The sequence below is a fragment of the Pogoniulus pusillus genome, chromosome 8 (genome assembly GCF_015220805.1).
Source record: "Pogoniulus pusillus isolate bPogPus1 chromosome 8, bPogPus1.pri, whole genome shotgun sequence".
Taxonomy (NCBI): Eukaryota; Metazoa; Chordata; class Aves; order Piciformes; family Lybiidae; genus Pogoniulus; species Pogoniulus pusillus.
Genome location: NC_087271.1, coordinates 35,923,473 through 35,939,232, shown reverse-complemented (window position 1 = coordinate 35,939,232; position 15,760 = coordinate 35,923,473). Strand labels below are relative to the sequence as shown.

Sequence of the window (15,760 nt, the reverse complement as noted above, 5' to 3'; positions counted from 1 at the left end):
TAAACCCATTCCCCCTTGCCCTGTCATTACAAGACTTTGCAAATGGTCCCTCCCCAGCCTTCCTGTAGGTCCCATTCAGATAATGGAAGGCCACTATAAGATCTTCTTGAAGCCTTCTTCTCTCCAGTCTGAAGAGTCCCAACTCTCATAGCCTGTCCTCATAGCAGAGAAGCTCCAGCCTCCTGAGCAGCTTTGTGGCCCTGTGTGGCTGTGTAATTGCCCAGGTGGCCAAGAGAGCCAATGTCATCCTGGCCTGGCTCAGGAACAGTGTGGCCAGTAGGACAAGGGAGGTTCTTCTGCCCCTGTACTCAGCACTGCTCAGGCCACACCGTGAGTGCTATGTCCAGTTCTGGGCTCCTCAATTCAAGAGAGATGTTGAGGTGCTGGAAGGTGTCCAGAGAAGACAACAAAGCTGGTGAGGGGCCTGGAACATAAACCCTATGAAGAGAGGCTGAGGGAGCTGGGGTTTTTTAGCCTGGAGAAGAGGAGGCTCAGGGGTGACCTCATTGCTGTCTACAACTACCTGAAGGGAGGCTGTAGCCAGGTGGAGTTGGTCTCTTCTGCCAGGCAGCCAGCAACAGAAGAAGGGGACACAGTCTCAAATTGTGGCATGGGAAGTCTAGGCTGGATGTGAGGAGGAAGTTGTTGTCAGAGAGAGTGATTGGCATTGGAATGGGCTGCCCAGGGAGGTGGTGGAGTCTCTGTCCCTGGAGGTGTTGAAGAAAAGCCTGGCTGAGACACTTAGTGCCATGGTCTGGTTGATTGGCCAGGGCTGGGTGCTAGGTTGGCCTGGCTGAGCTTGGAGGTCCCTTCCAACCTGGTTGATTCTATGATTCTGTGATGCCCTGTTAGTGCCATTGGCATCACTGCTCAAACTGGCATCACTGACAGATCACCATCAAACCACCTCCTTCAGCACTACACTGACACAGCTTTGATATTTCTCCAGGGGTGGGGACTCCACCAGTGCCTTGGGCAGCCTGTTTCAGGCTTTGACAGCCCTTTTGGAGAAGAGATTGTTCCTCATGTCCAACCTAAATCTCCCTTGGTGCAACTTGAGGCCATTTCCTCTTGTCCCATCACTTGTTACCAGGGAGAAGAGGCCAACTCCCACCTGCCTCCATCCTCCTTACAGGGAGTTGTAGAGAGTGAGAAGGTCTCCCCACAGCCTGCTTTTCTCCAGGCTGAACAACCCCAGTTCCCTCAGCTGCTCCTCATAGGACTTGTTGTGCAGTCCCTTCACTAGCTTCATTGTCCTCTTTGAAATATCTTCCAGTAATTTTCCTCTTCCTCTGAAGAAAGGAGATAAAAGAGGAGAGATTTTCATTCTCTTCCTACCAGTGTCACAAGATCAACATTCAAACATGAAAGGGCAGGTGATTAACTCCTTGCCTCCAGTTACCTCAGCTGCTGAAAGCAGGGAGTGAGGGAGTGGCTTGGCAGTGCCAAACGACACTGAGTGATTTTGCTAAGTTTAGTTGTTCCCTGCCTTGGGTTTAGTTTCTTTACGTGAGGTGAGAAGTTAGTAACACATCTGGCTGCCAGCTGTGCCATGCCATGGGCTTGTGACTGCAGGTAGGAATCCATCTGCTGCTTGTGTTTGAAAGGGAAAATCAGAGTCTGCTCACTGCCTTCTACAACTACCTGAAGGGAGGCTGTAGCCAGGTGGGGTTGGTCTCTTCTCCCAGGCAGCCAGCAACAGAACGAGGGGACACAGTCTCAAGTTGTGCCAGGGGAGGTCTAGGCTGGATGTTAGGAGGAAGTTGTTGGCAGAGAGAGTGATTGGCATTGGAATGGGCTGCCCAGGGAGGTGGTGGAGTCTCTGTCCCTGGAGGTGTTGAGGCAAAGCCTGGCTGAGGCACTTAGTGCCATGGTCTAGTTGATTGGCCAGGGCTGGGTGCTAGGTTGGCCTGGTTGATCTTGGAGGTCTCTTCCAACCTGGTTGATTCTATGATTCTATGACTATTCATATCAAAATTGGAGTGGAAAAGGACACCTGGATATTTTTCCCAGGACACTCTTCAGCAGTAAGGCTTTGCTTGCACCCCAAGCTTTTGCAGGCACTTAAGTCTGAGGTGTTAGTTGCCAAAGCAGTCCTCAATATCCAGACTCTCCAGGTGAGACCTCGTCACTTCTGATTTCTGGAACTTCTGATTTTCCTCTTAGGAGGAAAATCTGAGAGAATTTGGGATCTTTTTAGTCTGGAAGGTAGCAGACTGAGGGGGGATCTCATCATAGGGTGAGTATCAGGAGGATGGGGCTAGACTTTTCAGTGCCCACTGGTAGGACAAGGAGGTAACAGAGACAAGCTTGCACATAAGAAGTTCAATCAAAACATGATGACACACTTCTTTATGGTGAGAATGGTGAAGCACTGGACCAGGATGCTCACAGAGATGGTAGGGTACCCTTCTCTGGAGGCTTTCAAAACCTACCTGGATGTGTGTGACCTTTAGGTGTCCCTGACTTGGCAGGGGGGTTGGCCTTGGTGATCTTTTGAGGTCCCTTCCAACACCCACCATTCTGGGATTCTGTCATATTTTGCTGTTTGGTTTCAAGGAATCATAGAATGGCTTAGGTTGGAAGGGAACTCAGAGTTCATCTACTCCAACCTCCCTGCCAAGGGGCAGGGTGGGGACACTTCTCAACTAAACTTGGTCACTCAAAGCCTCATCCAACCTGGCCTTGAACACCTCCAGGAAGGGGGCATCCACAGTGTCCCTGGGCAACCTATGCTGGAATCCCACCACCACCCTCATACTGAAGAACTTCTTCCTAAAAGAAGTTCTAAAGCTACTCTCCCTCAGCTTAAAAACCATTTCCCTTGTCCCAATGCTGAACGCTGCTATGCTAAGTCCCTCTTCAGCCTTCCTGTAGGATCTCTTCAGGTATTGGCAGGCAGCTTGTAGGTCCCCCTGGAATCTTCTTTTCTCCAAGCTGAACAACCCCAGCTCTCTCAACCTATCCTCATAGCAGAGGTGCTTCAGGCCTTGGATCATTTCATGGTCCTCCTCTGCACTCTCTGCTGCGGTTCCCTGTCCTTCTTATGATGGCAACAGCAAAACTGGATGCAGTATTTTAGGTGAAGTCTCCCAAGAGCAGAGTAAAGATGCAGAACCATCTCTTCTGACCTGCTGGCCTTGATCCCTTTCCTTCTGACAGCTTTGTGCTGGAATCCATGGGAGCTGATGCCTTCAGTGGCAGTTGGCAGCTGGTTCTGCCTGCCGGTGAGGAAAGAGATCTAAAAAGCACTTGGGGGTTGATTTCTGTCCCCCCCCCACTTCCCCTGACTTAAAGAAGAAACAGGAGCAGCCATAAATTCTTGGGAACTAATCAAGTTTGCTATTTAAAGCCTCTCCACGCTGATCCCCAACTTTAAATAGCTGCTGGTTAATTGCACAGGTAGCAGCTTGAATCTGCCATATCATATTAATTAGCTAAGCCCTGCAGATATGGAGCACAGTGCAAAGCTCTCTGGGGAGGGTTGTCACAGTCCAAGGATGTTCTCACATGGTCAGATTCCTGAACCACGAGGACTGTTTGCATACAAACTTGGACTTGAGGGACCTGAGTCTAGGAGAAGGTTTGTTTCTGAAGTTCCCCTGGAACACTTGATTCACAGTGTGACCCTTGTGTGCAATTCTGCATCTCCAGAGCTATCTGAAGTACTGTGTGGGTAAGTTCTCTTTGGTGATAGCATCAGAAGGCATATTAGGTCTGGCTGATGTTTCTCCCTAGAACTGCCAGGAGGCCAAACATTTGAGTTTTGATTCTGTTTCACTCTGGTACAAAGCCAGAAACTCCTGAGGGGTTTCAAAAAGCCTTTTGTTTTGTATCATAGAATCATTTGAGCTGGAAAAGACCTTTAAGATCATTTGAGTCCAACCATTCTTTAACTCTGCCAAGGCTGGTGCTAAACCATGGCCCTCAGCACCAAATCTCTGTGTCTTTTAGATGCTTTCAGGGATGGGGATTCAAGCACCACCCTAGGCAGCCTGTTCAATGCCTGACCATGCTTTTGGTGAAGAAGTTTCTTCTTCCAACTTCGATCTCCCCTGGTGCAACTTGAGGCTGTTTCCTGTTGACCTAAGACTTGTTACTTCAGGGAGTTGTAGAGAGCCAGGTGGTCTTTCCTCAGCCTCCTTTTCTCCAAGCTAAACTAGCCCAGTTCCTTCAGCTGCTCCTCACCAGAATAATTCTGCAGACCCTTCACTAGCTTTGTTGCCCTTCTTTGGGAATGCTCCAGCCCCTCAATGTACTTCTTGAAGTGAGCAGCCCACAGCTGAACCCAGTACTTGAGATGTGGCCTCACAAGTGGTGAGTAGAGAGAGACAATCAGTTCCCTGGTCCTGCTGACCACATGATTGCTGATCCAGGCCAGGAGGTTGTTGCCCACCTGGGCACCTGTTTGCTGAGTTGTTTTAATTCCAATAGATGATTGGTTCCCATTTGAAAATAGCAAAATCATTTCTGTTGGCTTTTTCCTCCTCTTCCCAGCTGTTATTCTTTTGAACTTTGGGAGGTTCCCTCCGCTCAAATCTCTAAGTGTCCAGGTCAGTAAGCTTGGATCAGTTCCAGGGGCACTATGTTTGTTGAAGGCTTTTCATAGAATCAGAGAATCAACCAGGTTGGAAGAGACCTCCAAGATCCTGGAGAAGAGGAGGCTCAGGGGTGACCTCATTGCTGTCTACAACTACCCATCCTAGAAGAAGGTTCCTCTTACTCCCTTGTGCTGTAATGATAACATCAAAGCAGTCATGCTGGCTTAGTCTAAGAATCCAGCTTGCCTGATATGGTTGAAGGGCTTCCTTGTCTTGCTGTTTGAAGTCCTTTCCACCCCATACTGGAACATATCCAGAGAAGGGTGGTGAATCTGGTGAGAGGCCTGGAGCACAGCCCTGTGAGGAGAGGCTGAGGGAGCTGGGGGTGTGCAGCCTGGAGGAGAGGAGGCTCAGGGGGGACCTCATTGCTGTCTACAACTACCTGAAGGGAGGTTGTAGCCAGGTGGGGTTGGTCTCTTCTGCCAGGCAACCAGCAAGAGAAGGGGACACAGTCTGAAGTTGTGGCAGGGGAGGTCTAGGCTGGCTGTTAGGAGGAAGTTGTTGTCAGAGAGAGTGATTGGCATTGGAATGGGCTGCCCAAGGAGGTGGTGGAGTCACCATCCCTGGAGGTGTTGAAGAAAAGCCTGGGTGAGGCACTTAGTGCCATGGTCTGGTTGATTGGCCAGGGCTGGGTGCTAGGTTGGACTGGATGATCTTGGAGGTCTCTTCCAACCTGGTTTATTCTATGATCATCCAGTCCAGCCTATCACCCAGCCCTATCCAGTCAACTGGACCATGGCACTCAGTGCCTCCTCTCTTTAAGAAAAAATCCTACCTGGTGGTTTTGAGAGGTTAAGATCCTTGTATCAGTCCTTGTCTTATATTTATGGAATTCATAGCTTGGAAAAAAGAGACCATGAGCTGATCTCTGGATTCCCATAACTCAATTGATTACCACAACCCACACTGGCAACTAACCTAATATGAGCTTCTCTTTTGCGCTGTAGTTGACACTCCAGATCCCTACGTGGAGCTGTTCATCCCCTCTGCCCCTGACTGCAGGAAGAGAACCAAACATTTCAATAATGATGTGAATCCCATCTGGAATGAGACCTTTGAGTTCATTTTGGACCCAAACCAGGAAAATATTCTGGAGGTAAACCCTGTGGCTGAGCTGAATCCGTGGCAATGGAAGGTTAAAAGAGCACTGGCTTGTTTCATACTATTCTTCACCCACAAATTGTTTGCTGTGTTTCCTACATGGAGAAATACTTAATAAGTGTGGGTGAAGTCCAGTCACAGCCCATTCCCTTAGGAGACAGAAAGCAGAAGCATGATTCTGCTGTTTTCTCTGTGCCTGGGGCCAAGGGGTGAGTAGCCTACAGCAATGGCCCTGACACATGAAGTCTCCAGACCCATGCTTATGGAGTTTTCATCTAAAATGAGCAGCTGGGACAGAGGCTAAAGCTAACATGAATCCACACATTGAGTACTGACCTCAGTTTTCAGCCCCTCACTCCAAGAAGGATGTTGAGGGGATGGAGCAGATGCAGAGAAAAGCAAACAAGCTGGTGAAGGGTTTGGAGAACACATCTAGTGAGGAGCAGCTGAAGAAACTGGGGTTGTTTAGCTTGGAGAAAATGAGGCTGAGGGGAGACCTTCTGACTCTCTACAACTCCCTGAAAGGAGTCTGGAGCCAAGTGGAGGTTGCTCTCTTCTCCCTAGTAACAAGTGATAGGACAAGAGGAAATGGCCTCATGTTGCCCCAGTACTGGACTCAGGATTTTAGATGAGTCCTCCCTAGGACAGAGTAGAGGGGGGGGAAGAAGTTTCTCCATGGAGAAGTTCTAAGTGGCAGTCTGAAGTACTGCACATTTTACCTGTGTAATTTGAAGCTCTTACTTCTGCTCAGAAGGATGAATGCATCTAGTGACAGAAAGGTGCTTGCACAAAAAGCCCCTTGGTTGTATTGCTTTTGGTACCATGCAGTTGAATGCCTTGAAAGTGCCACCTGCCCTTTCCATGAGCTTACTCTGTGGCAGAATAACAGAATAACATGTCTGTTGGCACTGGGCATTGACTGGGTTGGGTTAGGCCTGTTCCTTTTCCATATAATGATCTTTTCATTTAAGCATAGGATGGATGGGATAAAAAAGGGATTTATTGAAGTGGAATCCAGTGCCTGAGTTATCTTTTCTAGGTTACTTTGATGGATGCCAACTACGTCATGGATGAGACTCTTGGCACATCCACATTTCCTATATCTTCTCTGAAACTGGGAGAGAAGAAGGAGGTCCACTTAACTTTCAATGATGTAAGTTGCAGTGTTCCTGGCTTTGCCTTTGTTGGTGCAGTTTTGAGCGTGGCAGAGGTGTCCCTGCTGACCGCAGGGCGACTGGACAAGGTGAATTCTGAGGGTCCCTTCCAGCCCAATGCAGGCTGGGGATCTATGAATCTGTCTCCTGAGATGCATCCCTTGGGAGGTCTTTGTCTGAGACACAAGTTGAGTATGGAGCTTACCCAGTGAACTGTAAAGCAAGTCTCAGACTGTGGCTGGCAGGAGAAATAAAGGATCAAAAGAGCGTGATGACAATTAGATCCCTTCAGGCCAAGGGTGAAGAGCACCTTCAAAAGGTGATTGTCAGTGGAAGAAAGCCAAGAGATGGTCAGTGGAAGAAAGCCAAGAGATGGGATCTAGGGAATGGAAGTCAGGCCTTGGGAGCAGTTCTATTTCTGTGTTCAGTGCTGGTGGTGCAATTTGAAATCGCACTGTGTGCTTCTAAAATTGAGTTCCATAGAAGAAAACCCAATTCATGCCTTCCAGAGGTGTCCTCCTCTGGAAAAGGGTGATTGAAAGAACAATTTTGAGGAAAGTATCTTGAGTGCTGTGTCCAGTTCTGGGCCACTCAATTCAAGAGAGATGTTGAGATACTGGAAGGTGTCCAGAGAAGGGCAACAAAGCTGGTGAGGGGCCTGGAGCACAGCCCTGTGAGGAGAGGCTGAGGGAGCTGGGGGTGTGCAGCCTGCAGAAGAGGACGCTCAGGAGTGACCTCTTTGCTGTCTATAATTACCTGAAGGGAGGTTGTAGCCAGGTGAGGTTGGTCTATTCTGTCAGGCAACCAGCACCAGAGCAAGGGGACACAGTCTCAAGTTGTGCCAGGGGAGGTTTAGGCTGGATGTTAGGAGGAAGTTCTTCACAGAGAGAGTGATTGGCATTGGAATGGGCTGCCCAGGGAAGTGGTGGAGTCACTGTCCCTGGAAGTGTTCAGGAAAAGCCTGGGTGAGGCACTTAGTGCCATGGTCTGGTTGACTGACTAGGCTGGGTGCTAGGTTGGGCTGGCTGATCTTGGAGGTCTCTTCCAACCTGGTTGATTCTGTGAGTCTATGAATAATTAGTTTGTGCTCCAGATGTGTTTGTGGCTTTGTCCCCTCTCAAAGTGCTGTAACCATAGTTTCATTATTTCTTGTTTAGGTGACAGAAATGACTCTGGAAATGTCTCTTGAAGTATGGTAAGTCTATCATATTAAAAGAAAAAGGTTGAAAATACATTTATCATATATATATCATCATATGTATCAAAACATTTACCAATATATTACATTTTTACTCTGTTTGTGGGAATCTTCTTAAAATTACATCAGGTAGAATGCAAAAGTCTCCCCTGGTGTAACACAGAAATCTCAAGTACTGTGAAGATTTGGAAATGGAGGGTTGATTTCACATGGTATTTCTGTCCCTGACTTACACACGATCACTTGTACTGCAGGTTTGGCCCTGCAGGAGCAAGCCTATCATGTGTGGTTGCTGATTTATTTCTCAGTTATCCATGGCACTGCAATGTGCCCTCGTGGCCAAGAAGGCAAATGGTGTCCTGGAGTGAGTTAAGAGGAGTGTGGCCAACAAGTTGAGGGAGGTTCTCCTCCCTCTCTACTCTTCCCTAGAGAGGCCACAGCTGGAGTATCGTGTCCAGTTCTGGGCTCCACAGTTCAAGAGGGACAGGGATACATACCAGAGAGTCCAACAGAGGCCATTAGGATGATGTAGGTACTGGGACATCTGTCTGATTAGGAGGGGCTGAGACATGTGGATGAGGGGACTGAGTCTATCATCAGTAAGTTTGCAGATGACGCCAAGCTAGGAGTGGGTGTGGTTTGTTGGAGGGTAGGAGAGCCCTGCAGAGGGACCTTGCCAGGCTGGATGGGTGGGCAGAGGCCAATGGGATGAGATTTAACAAGGCCAATGGGATGAGATTTAACAAGACCAAGTGCAGGGTTCTATACTTTGGCCACAACAACCCCAAGCAGCACTACAGGCTGGGGACAGAGTGGCTGAGAGCAGCCAGGCAGAAAGGGCCCTGGGAGTGCTGGGAGAGAGTAGCTGAAGATGAGCCAGCAGTGTGGCCAGGAGAGCCAATGGCATCCTGGCCTGTATCAAGAACAGTGTGCCCAGTAGGACAAGGGAGGTTCTTCTTCCCCTGTACTCAGCACTGGTCAGGCCACATCTTGAGGCTGTATGATCTTGGAGGTCTCTTCCAACCTGGTTGATTCTATGATTCTACTGGAAGGCTACTCTAAGGTCTCCTTGGAGCCTTCTCTTCCCCAGGCTGACCAGCTCCTACTCTCTCAGCCTGTCCCCATAGGGAAGGTTCTCCAGCCCTCTGAACATCTTTGTGGCTTCCTCTGGACCTGCTCCACCAGCTTCATGTCCTTCTCATGCTGGGGGCACCAGAGCTGGACACAGTGCTCCAGGTGAAGTCTCCCCAGAGCAGAGGGGCAGAATCCCCTCCCTGTCCTGCTGCTCTCACTGCTTTGGCTGCAGCCTGGCACACAGCCGCCTGCTGGGCTGCCAGTGAACATTGCTGGCTCATGGTGAATTTGTGATCAGCTGACACCCCAATGCCCTTGTCTTCCAGACTGCTCTTGAGCCACTCCTCACTTAGCCTGGATCCAGGAGTTCTGCCTTTTGCTAACTCCTGTTTCTGTTGCCTCAGCTCTTCCACTGACCTGCGGTTCAGCATGGCTCTGTGCGATGAGGAGAAGAGGTTCCGGCAGCAGCGCAAAGACAACATCATGCACAGCATGAAATCCTTCCTGGGAGAGGAAGGCAGCAAGAACCTGACTTCCTCTCGTGATGTAAGTTTGGAGAGTATCAACTTTGGCCTTCTGCATGTGTCTTTCCGTGGAATGAGTGAGATATAGGCAGTAGAAGGGCTCTCTAGGGAAGCAGTAGAGGTTGGAGTGAGGTGAGGGTCCTTTGTCTCTTCTCATTTGCAGCAAGTGACAGAACAAGTGAAAACAGACTCAAGCTGTGCCAAGTGAGGTTTAAGTTGGATATTAGGAACAGTTTCTTCTCAGAAAGGGTTCTCTGGCACTGGAACAGGCTGCCCAGGAGGTAGTAGAGTCACCATCCCTGGAGGGATTTAAAATATGTGGTGCTGAGCTATGTGATTTAGTGGTAGTAGCTTAGCAGTAGTGCTGGGATTGTGAGCTCTAGGTGAGTAGTTGGACTTGATCTCAAAAGTCTCTTCCAACCTCAGCAGTTCTATAGCTCTATGATCCAGTTTGCTGTGGGAGGCTTAGTTAAGCTGCTTGCCACTGCTCTAGAGCTCTTCAATGAAATTTCATCTCTGAGATAGCAGCTGCTTGCTTTGTCTCAGGTGGAAATGGAGTGCTATTAACTCCCTACCTCATGGGATCCCCACCCTTCCCTCTACAGGAACCTGATTCTGGAGTGCCTCTGGATTCAGTGTGCAGGAAATGCTTGCTGTCAGGATGCTGGTGACTCCTCTCCACATTCTTTGTTGATCCTCCTTACAGCTTTCTCTGCATCCTGAAGACAACTCACTTTCCTTTGTGCTCATGCCACCAGGGCTGATGAGTAGATCTATTGAGTAGTGGTGCTTTGGAAGGCTTCTCACATACTTTCTCCAGGCTTGCACCTGCAAACCACCCTCTTTATCCTGTTGGGATTTGTTGGTTAATTAGGTGGTGTTTGTAAAGAGCTTTCAAAGCCTCCATCCATGATTAAAGCTGTGATTAGTGATGTGGCTTTTTTGGGGTGTTGGCTTAACAAAACACCCCAAACTTTACCTTTGTTTTGTCATTTTTTTTGATAGCTATCTCTGGAGATGCATGACGAGTGCTGATGCCTCTAAATACCTGTGGTTTCTATTACTAAAGCCTAAAATGCAGGAAGGGGAGAACTGAATGATCTGACTGCATCAGGAATAAGCAGTTTTTGCAGAGTGGAAGTGTAGAGAGGTGTCTCAGCTCACTTGGGCATTGGGCATGGTCATTTCCCTGTGACTCAGCAGTATCAGCCTGCAGGGGAGTTTCATAGATTCATAGAATGGTTTGGGTTGGGAGGGACCTTAAAGATCACCCAGTTCCAATGCAATAGGCAGGGACACTTTCAACTAGACCAGAATACTCAAAGCCTCATCCCACCTGGTCTTGAATACCTCCAGGCAGGGAGCATCCACTGTGCCTCACCACCCTTGCTGGAAAGAATTTCTTCCTAATCTCCAGTCTAAATCTGCTCTCCTCTAGCTTCATTCCCTTCCCTCTCACCCTGTCACTCCAAGCCCTTGTGAAAAGTCCCTTCCCAGCTTTCCTGCACTAATGGATGCACTAAAAGTTGTTCTTTTCATGAAGGGTGACAAAGCTGGTGAAAGGCCTGGAACACAAAGCCTATGAGGAGAGGCTGAGGGAGCTGGGAGTGTGCAGCCTGGAGAAGAGGAAGCTCAGGGGTGACCTCGTTGCCATCTACAACTACCTAGAGGGAGGCTGTAGCCAGGTGGGGATTGGTCTTCTCCTCTCCCAGGCAACCAGCAACAGAAGAAGGGGACACAGTCTCAAGTTGTGGCAGGGGAGGTTTAGGCTGGATGTTAGGAGGAAGTTGTTGTCAGAGAGAGTGATTAGCATTGGAATGGGCTGCCCAGGGAGGTGCTGGAGTCACCATCCCTGGAGGTGTTGAAGAAAAGTCTGGCTGAGGCACTTAGTGCCATGGTCTGGTTGATTGGCCAAGTCTAGGTGCTAGGTTGGCCTGGCTGATCCTGGAGATCTCTTTTAACCTGATTGATTCTATGAAATAGAGACAAAGAGACAGAAGCCTATACAAAACCCAACCCCTGACAGCAGTGATGTCACCACTGGGGCATCACTAGGGACAGACACCAGTCAAATCCCAAACTGGACTCAGTGGAAGGTGGGAACTGGATTCTTCCTGGATTCAGGAGCTGGGTTCAGGAAAACACAGATCAGGATGGAAGCAGAAGGAACAGAGTTCTCCTGGAACATTGGCCATTGAAGAAGAGGCCTGACCCTGATGTTCTCTCAGCTTTCCCCTGCAGATGCATGCACTGCAATCTCTTGCTGGTCAGTTGACAGTCACCTGTCCTGTCCACTCCTCCCTCTCTTTCTTCCTGTCCCCCAGGGTGGGGCACAAGCTGTGGCAGTGCCCTTGGTGTGCAGAGGAGCAAGTCTAAGGCAGGAACTCTGCCCATTATCTTCTTCTTGCTAGAATCAGTTTCCTTCCTGAAAGTGCCTCACTGAGCAGAGCTTGAGCTGGGAAGTGACAGCACTGAGGAGAATCAGTTCTGGTTCTAGCTCAAATGATGACAGCTGGAAAGGCTGTGGGAAATAAGAAATGAAGAAGTATAAAATAACCCCACTGCAGACACATTTTCACTTGGTTTTGCTTGTAACCAAGTCTGGGTTTGCTCACTTTGCTCTCTCTTTGTAGCTCTGCAGGTGGACAGATACACAGACATTCTCCTTAGCTCTCCTGTAACCTTGCAGGGTAGATGTAAATTCAGGACTGCCCTATTGCTGTGCAGTAGCCTGAGGTGGGGTTGCTAGAGAATGAGGTTTTTAAACCACTCATCCAAATCTCTGTTTCTGATTAGCAGCTTTCACTGCTTTTGGCTCCCTCCCAGGGATCCCAATGGGATTGAAGCTGGTGTTTGGATGGCTTCACAAATTTCTGTGGTCTTGTAACTAAACCAGGTTCTATAGTAAATACATTGAATCTTCTCTCTCTGTGAGTTACAGCTAGGAAAGAGAGATTCAAGAGAAATTCTGACTCTGTGTTTGAAAATCTTGCTACAAGTTTGGACTTCATGACATAACTTCAAATTGCTCTTAGAATCATAGAATCAACCAGGTTGGAAGAGACCTCCAAGATCAGCCAGTCCAACCTAGCACCCAGCCCTGTCAAACCAACTAAACCACAGCACTAAGTGCCTCAGCCAGGTTTTTTCTTCAACACCTCCAGGGATGGTGACTCCACCACCTCCCTGGGCAGCCCATTCCAATGCCAATCACTCTCTCTGGCAACAACTTCCTCCTGACATCCAGCCTAGACCTCCCTGCCACAACTTGAGACTGTGTCCCCTTGTTCTGCTGCTGGTTGCCTGGCAGAAGAGGCCAACCCCACCTGGCTACAACCACCCTTCAAGTAGACAGCAATGAGGTCACCTCTGAGCCTCCTCTTTTCCCAGCTAAACAACCTCAGCTCCCTCAGCCTCTCCTCACAACGTCATCTTTTTGGCTTCTTAGAACTTTTGGACAAGCAGAGGTTTCTTCTCTGCTGTGAGGATCTTCAGATGGTCACCTACAAATTGCACAAGGCTGTTTGGGTAATGTTTGGTTACTACCACTGAGAATGGAAGTGGTAACGTGTGGTTACTACCACTGAGAATGGAAGTGGTAACGTGTGGTTACTACCGCTGAGAATGGAAGTGGTAAAGTTTGATTACTACCACTGAGTCTGACTGAGAATGGAAGTGGTAATGTTTGGTTACTGTCACTGAGAATGGAAGTGGCAACGTTTGGTTACTACCACTGAGTCTGTCTGAGAATGAAAGTGGTAACATTTGGTTATTACCACTGAGAATGGAAGTGGCAACGTTTGGTTACTACCACTGAGAATGGAAGTGGTAAAGTTTGGTTCCTACCACTGAGTCTGACTGAGAATGGAAGTGGTGATGTTTGGTTACTGTCACTGAGAATGGAAGTGGTAAAGTTTGGTTCCTACCACTGAGTCTGACTGAGAATGGAAGTGGTGATGTTTGGTTACTGTCACTGAGAATGAAAGTGGCAACGTTTGGTTACTACCACTGAGAATGGAAGTGGCAACATTTGGTTACTACCACTGAGTCTGAGAATGGAAGTGGTAATGTTTGGTTACTACCACTGCAAATGGAAGTGGCAACGTTTGGTTACTACCCATGAGTCTGACTGAGAATGGAAGTGGTAACATTTGGTTACTACCACTGAGAATGGAAGTGGCAACGTTTGGTTGCTACCACTGAGTCTGAGAATGGAAGTGGCAATGTTTGGTTACTACCACTGAGTCTGTCTGAGAATGGAAGTGGTAACATTTGGTTATTACCACTGAGAATGGAAGTGGCAACGTTTGGTTATTACCACTGAGAATGGAAGTGGCAACGTTTGGTTACTACCACTGCAAATGGAAGTGGTAACATTTGGTTACTACCACTGAGTCTGTCTGAGGATGGAAGTGGTAATCTGCTGTGTTCTTGTCCCTCCTGCAGGTCCCAGTGATCGCCATCCTGGGCTCAGGCGGTGGCTTTCGGGCCATGGTTGGGTTTGCTGGCGTCATGAAAGCTCTTTACGAGTCTGGAGTTCTGAACTGCGCCACTTACATTGCTGGGCTCTCAGGATCCACGTGGTAAGGGGGAGTTCCTTGGATTGCCCTCAGTTTTCCTGCATTTCAAGGATGAATTTGCATGAGAGTTGACTTCCTTCTGAGGTTTTCATTCACAGCAGATGTTACTGTGCTGCCAGTGCAGAAAAGACCTACAGAAACAGTTAACTGCCTTGTGGCACAGTGGGAGAGTGGAGCAGGTCTGCTGCTGGTGGTGCTTCAAAATGCTTCAGAGAGCTCGGACAGCTCAGTCTCCAAATGATCTTAGGGAATCAGAGAATCATTTTGGTTGTAAAAGACTCTTAAGATCATCAACTCCAACCTTTAACCCAGCACTGCCAGCTCACCACTAAACTGCATCCTCAAGCACCACACTTACACAGGTTTTCAATCCCTCCATGGATGAGGCATCCACCACTACTCTGGGCAGCCTGTTCCAGGCCTTGTTCCCCAGCCCATCTGAGGAAGAAATTGCTCCTCATGTCCAATTTAATCCTCCCCAGGTACAACTTGAGGTCATTTCCCCTTGTTGCCTGGGAGAAGAGACCACTCCCCACCTGGCTAATTCCATCAGAGTACCATCAGGGCAACTGGGGGAATAGAGCACCCAAGAAGATGGGGTAGCTAGATTTGTTTAGCCTTGAGAAGTAGGCCAAGGTGGTAGGGGCAGATCTTAGTGTGGTCTGAGTCAGGACTTTTCTTGGAAATGCCATTCCTGCTTGTCCTTTCTCAAGACAAGAGAAACTGGATGACATATTAAGGGAGTTCTTTTGTAGTGAAAGTGGTCAAGCACTAGAAGGTATTGCCCCATCCTGAATTAACAAGGTGGGGCAAGGTGTCATCCTCTCTCTGTGTCTCTGACTCAGTGAAACTTCATGTGAAAGCAGAACTTGACTGAACAACCTGATCTGACTTTTGAGTTGGTTCTGCATTGAGTGGGAATGTGCAATGAAGACCTCGAGGTTCCTTGCAGTCTAAATGATGTGAAGTGAATGTCTCATTCCTTCAGAGTAAGGGAAGAAGAGTTTGATTGGAAGAGATAAAGATAAGTGAGCTGGGAAACTGCTTGGGATGAGTTGTATCTCCTGGTTGAATTTGATCACATCCAGCTGGAGCAGGTCCAGGGTAGGCTGCAAAGATGATCAAAGGGCTGGAGCACCTACCATGTGAAGACATTATTGCTGTCTACAACTACCTGAAGGGTGGTTGTGGCCAGGAGGAGGTTGCTCTCTTCTCTCAGGTGGCCAGCTCCAGAACAAGAGGACACAGCCTCAGGCTGCGCCAGGGGAAATTTCGGCTCGAGGTGAGGAGAAAGTTCTTCACTGAGAGAGTCATTGGGCACTGGAATGGGCTGCCTGGGGAGGTGGTGGAGTCGTCGTCCCTGGGGCAGTTCAAGGCAAGGCTGGATGTGGCACTTGGTGCCATGGTCTAGCCTTGGGCACTGTGGTAAAGGGTTGGACTTGATGATCTGTGAGGTCTCTTCCAACCTTGGTGATACTGTGATACTGTGATACTGTGACAAGCTGAGAGTTGGGACTATTCAGCCTGA

The 15,760-nt window shown here is 48.7% G+C and overlaps 1 protein-coding gene across 2 annotated transcripts in view; it reads left to right on the top strand.

The window, feature by feature from the left end:
- The window catches only part of PLA2G4A (phospholipase A2 group IVA), a 93,288-nt gene that overhangs the window by 45,013 nt on the left and 32,515 nt on the right, over positions 1-15,760 (top strand). For both annotated transcript variants that reach the window (XM_064148047.1, XM_064148048.1), the window contains 5 exons: positions 5,549-5,697; positions 6,742-6,855; positions 8,014-8,051; positions 9,533-9,674; positions 14,099-14,235. In XM_064148047.1, coding sequence (XP_064004117.1) covers positions 5,549-5,697; positions 6,742-6,855; positions 8,014-8,051; positions 9,533-9,674; positions 14,099-14,235 — 580 coding nt within the window. The remainder of the gene's footprint in view (positions 1-5,548; positions 5,698-6,741; positions 6,856-8,013; positions 8,052-9,532; positions 9,675-14,098; positions 14,236-15,760) is intronic.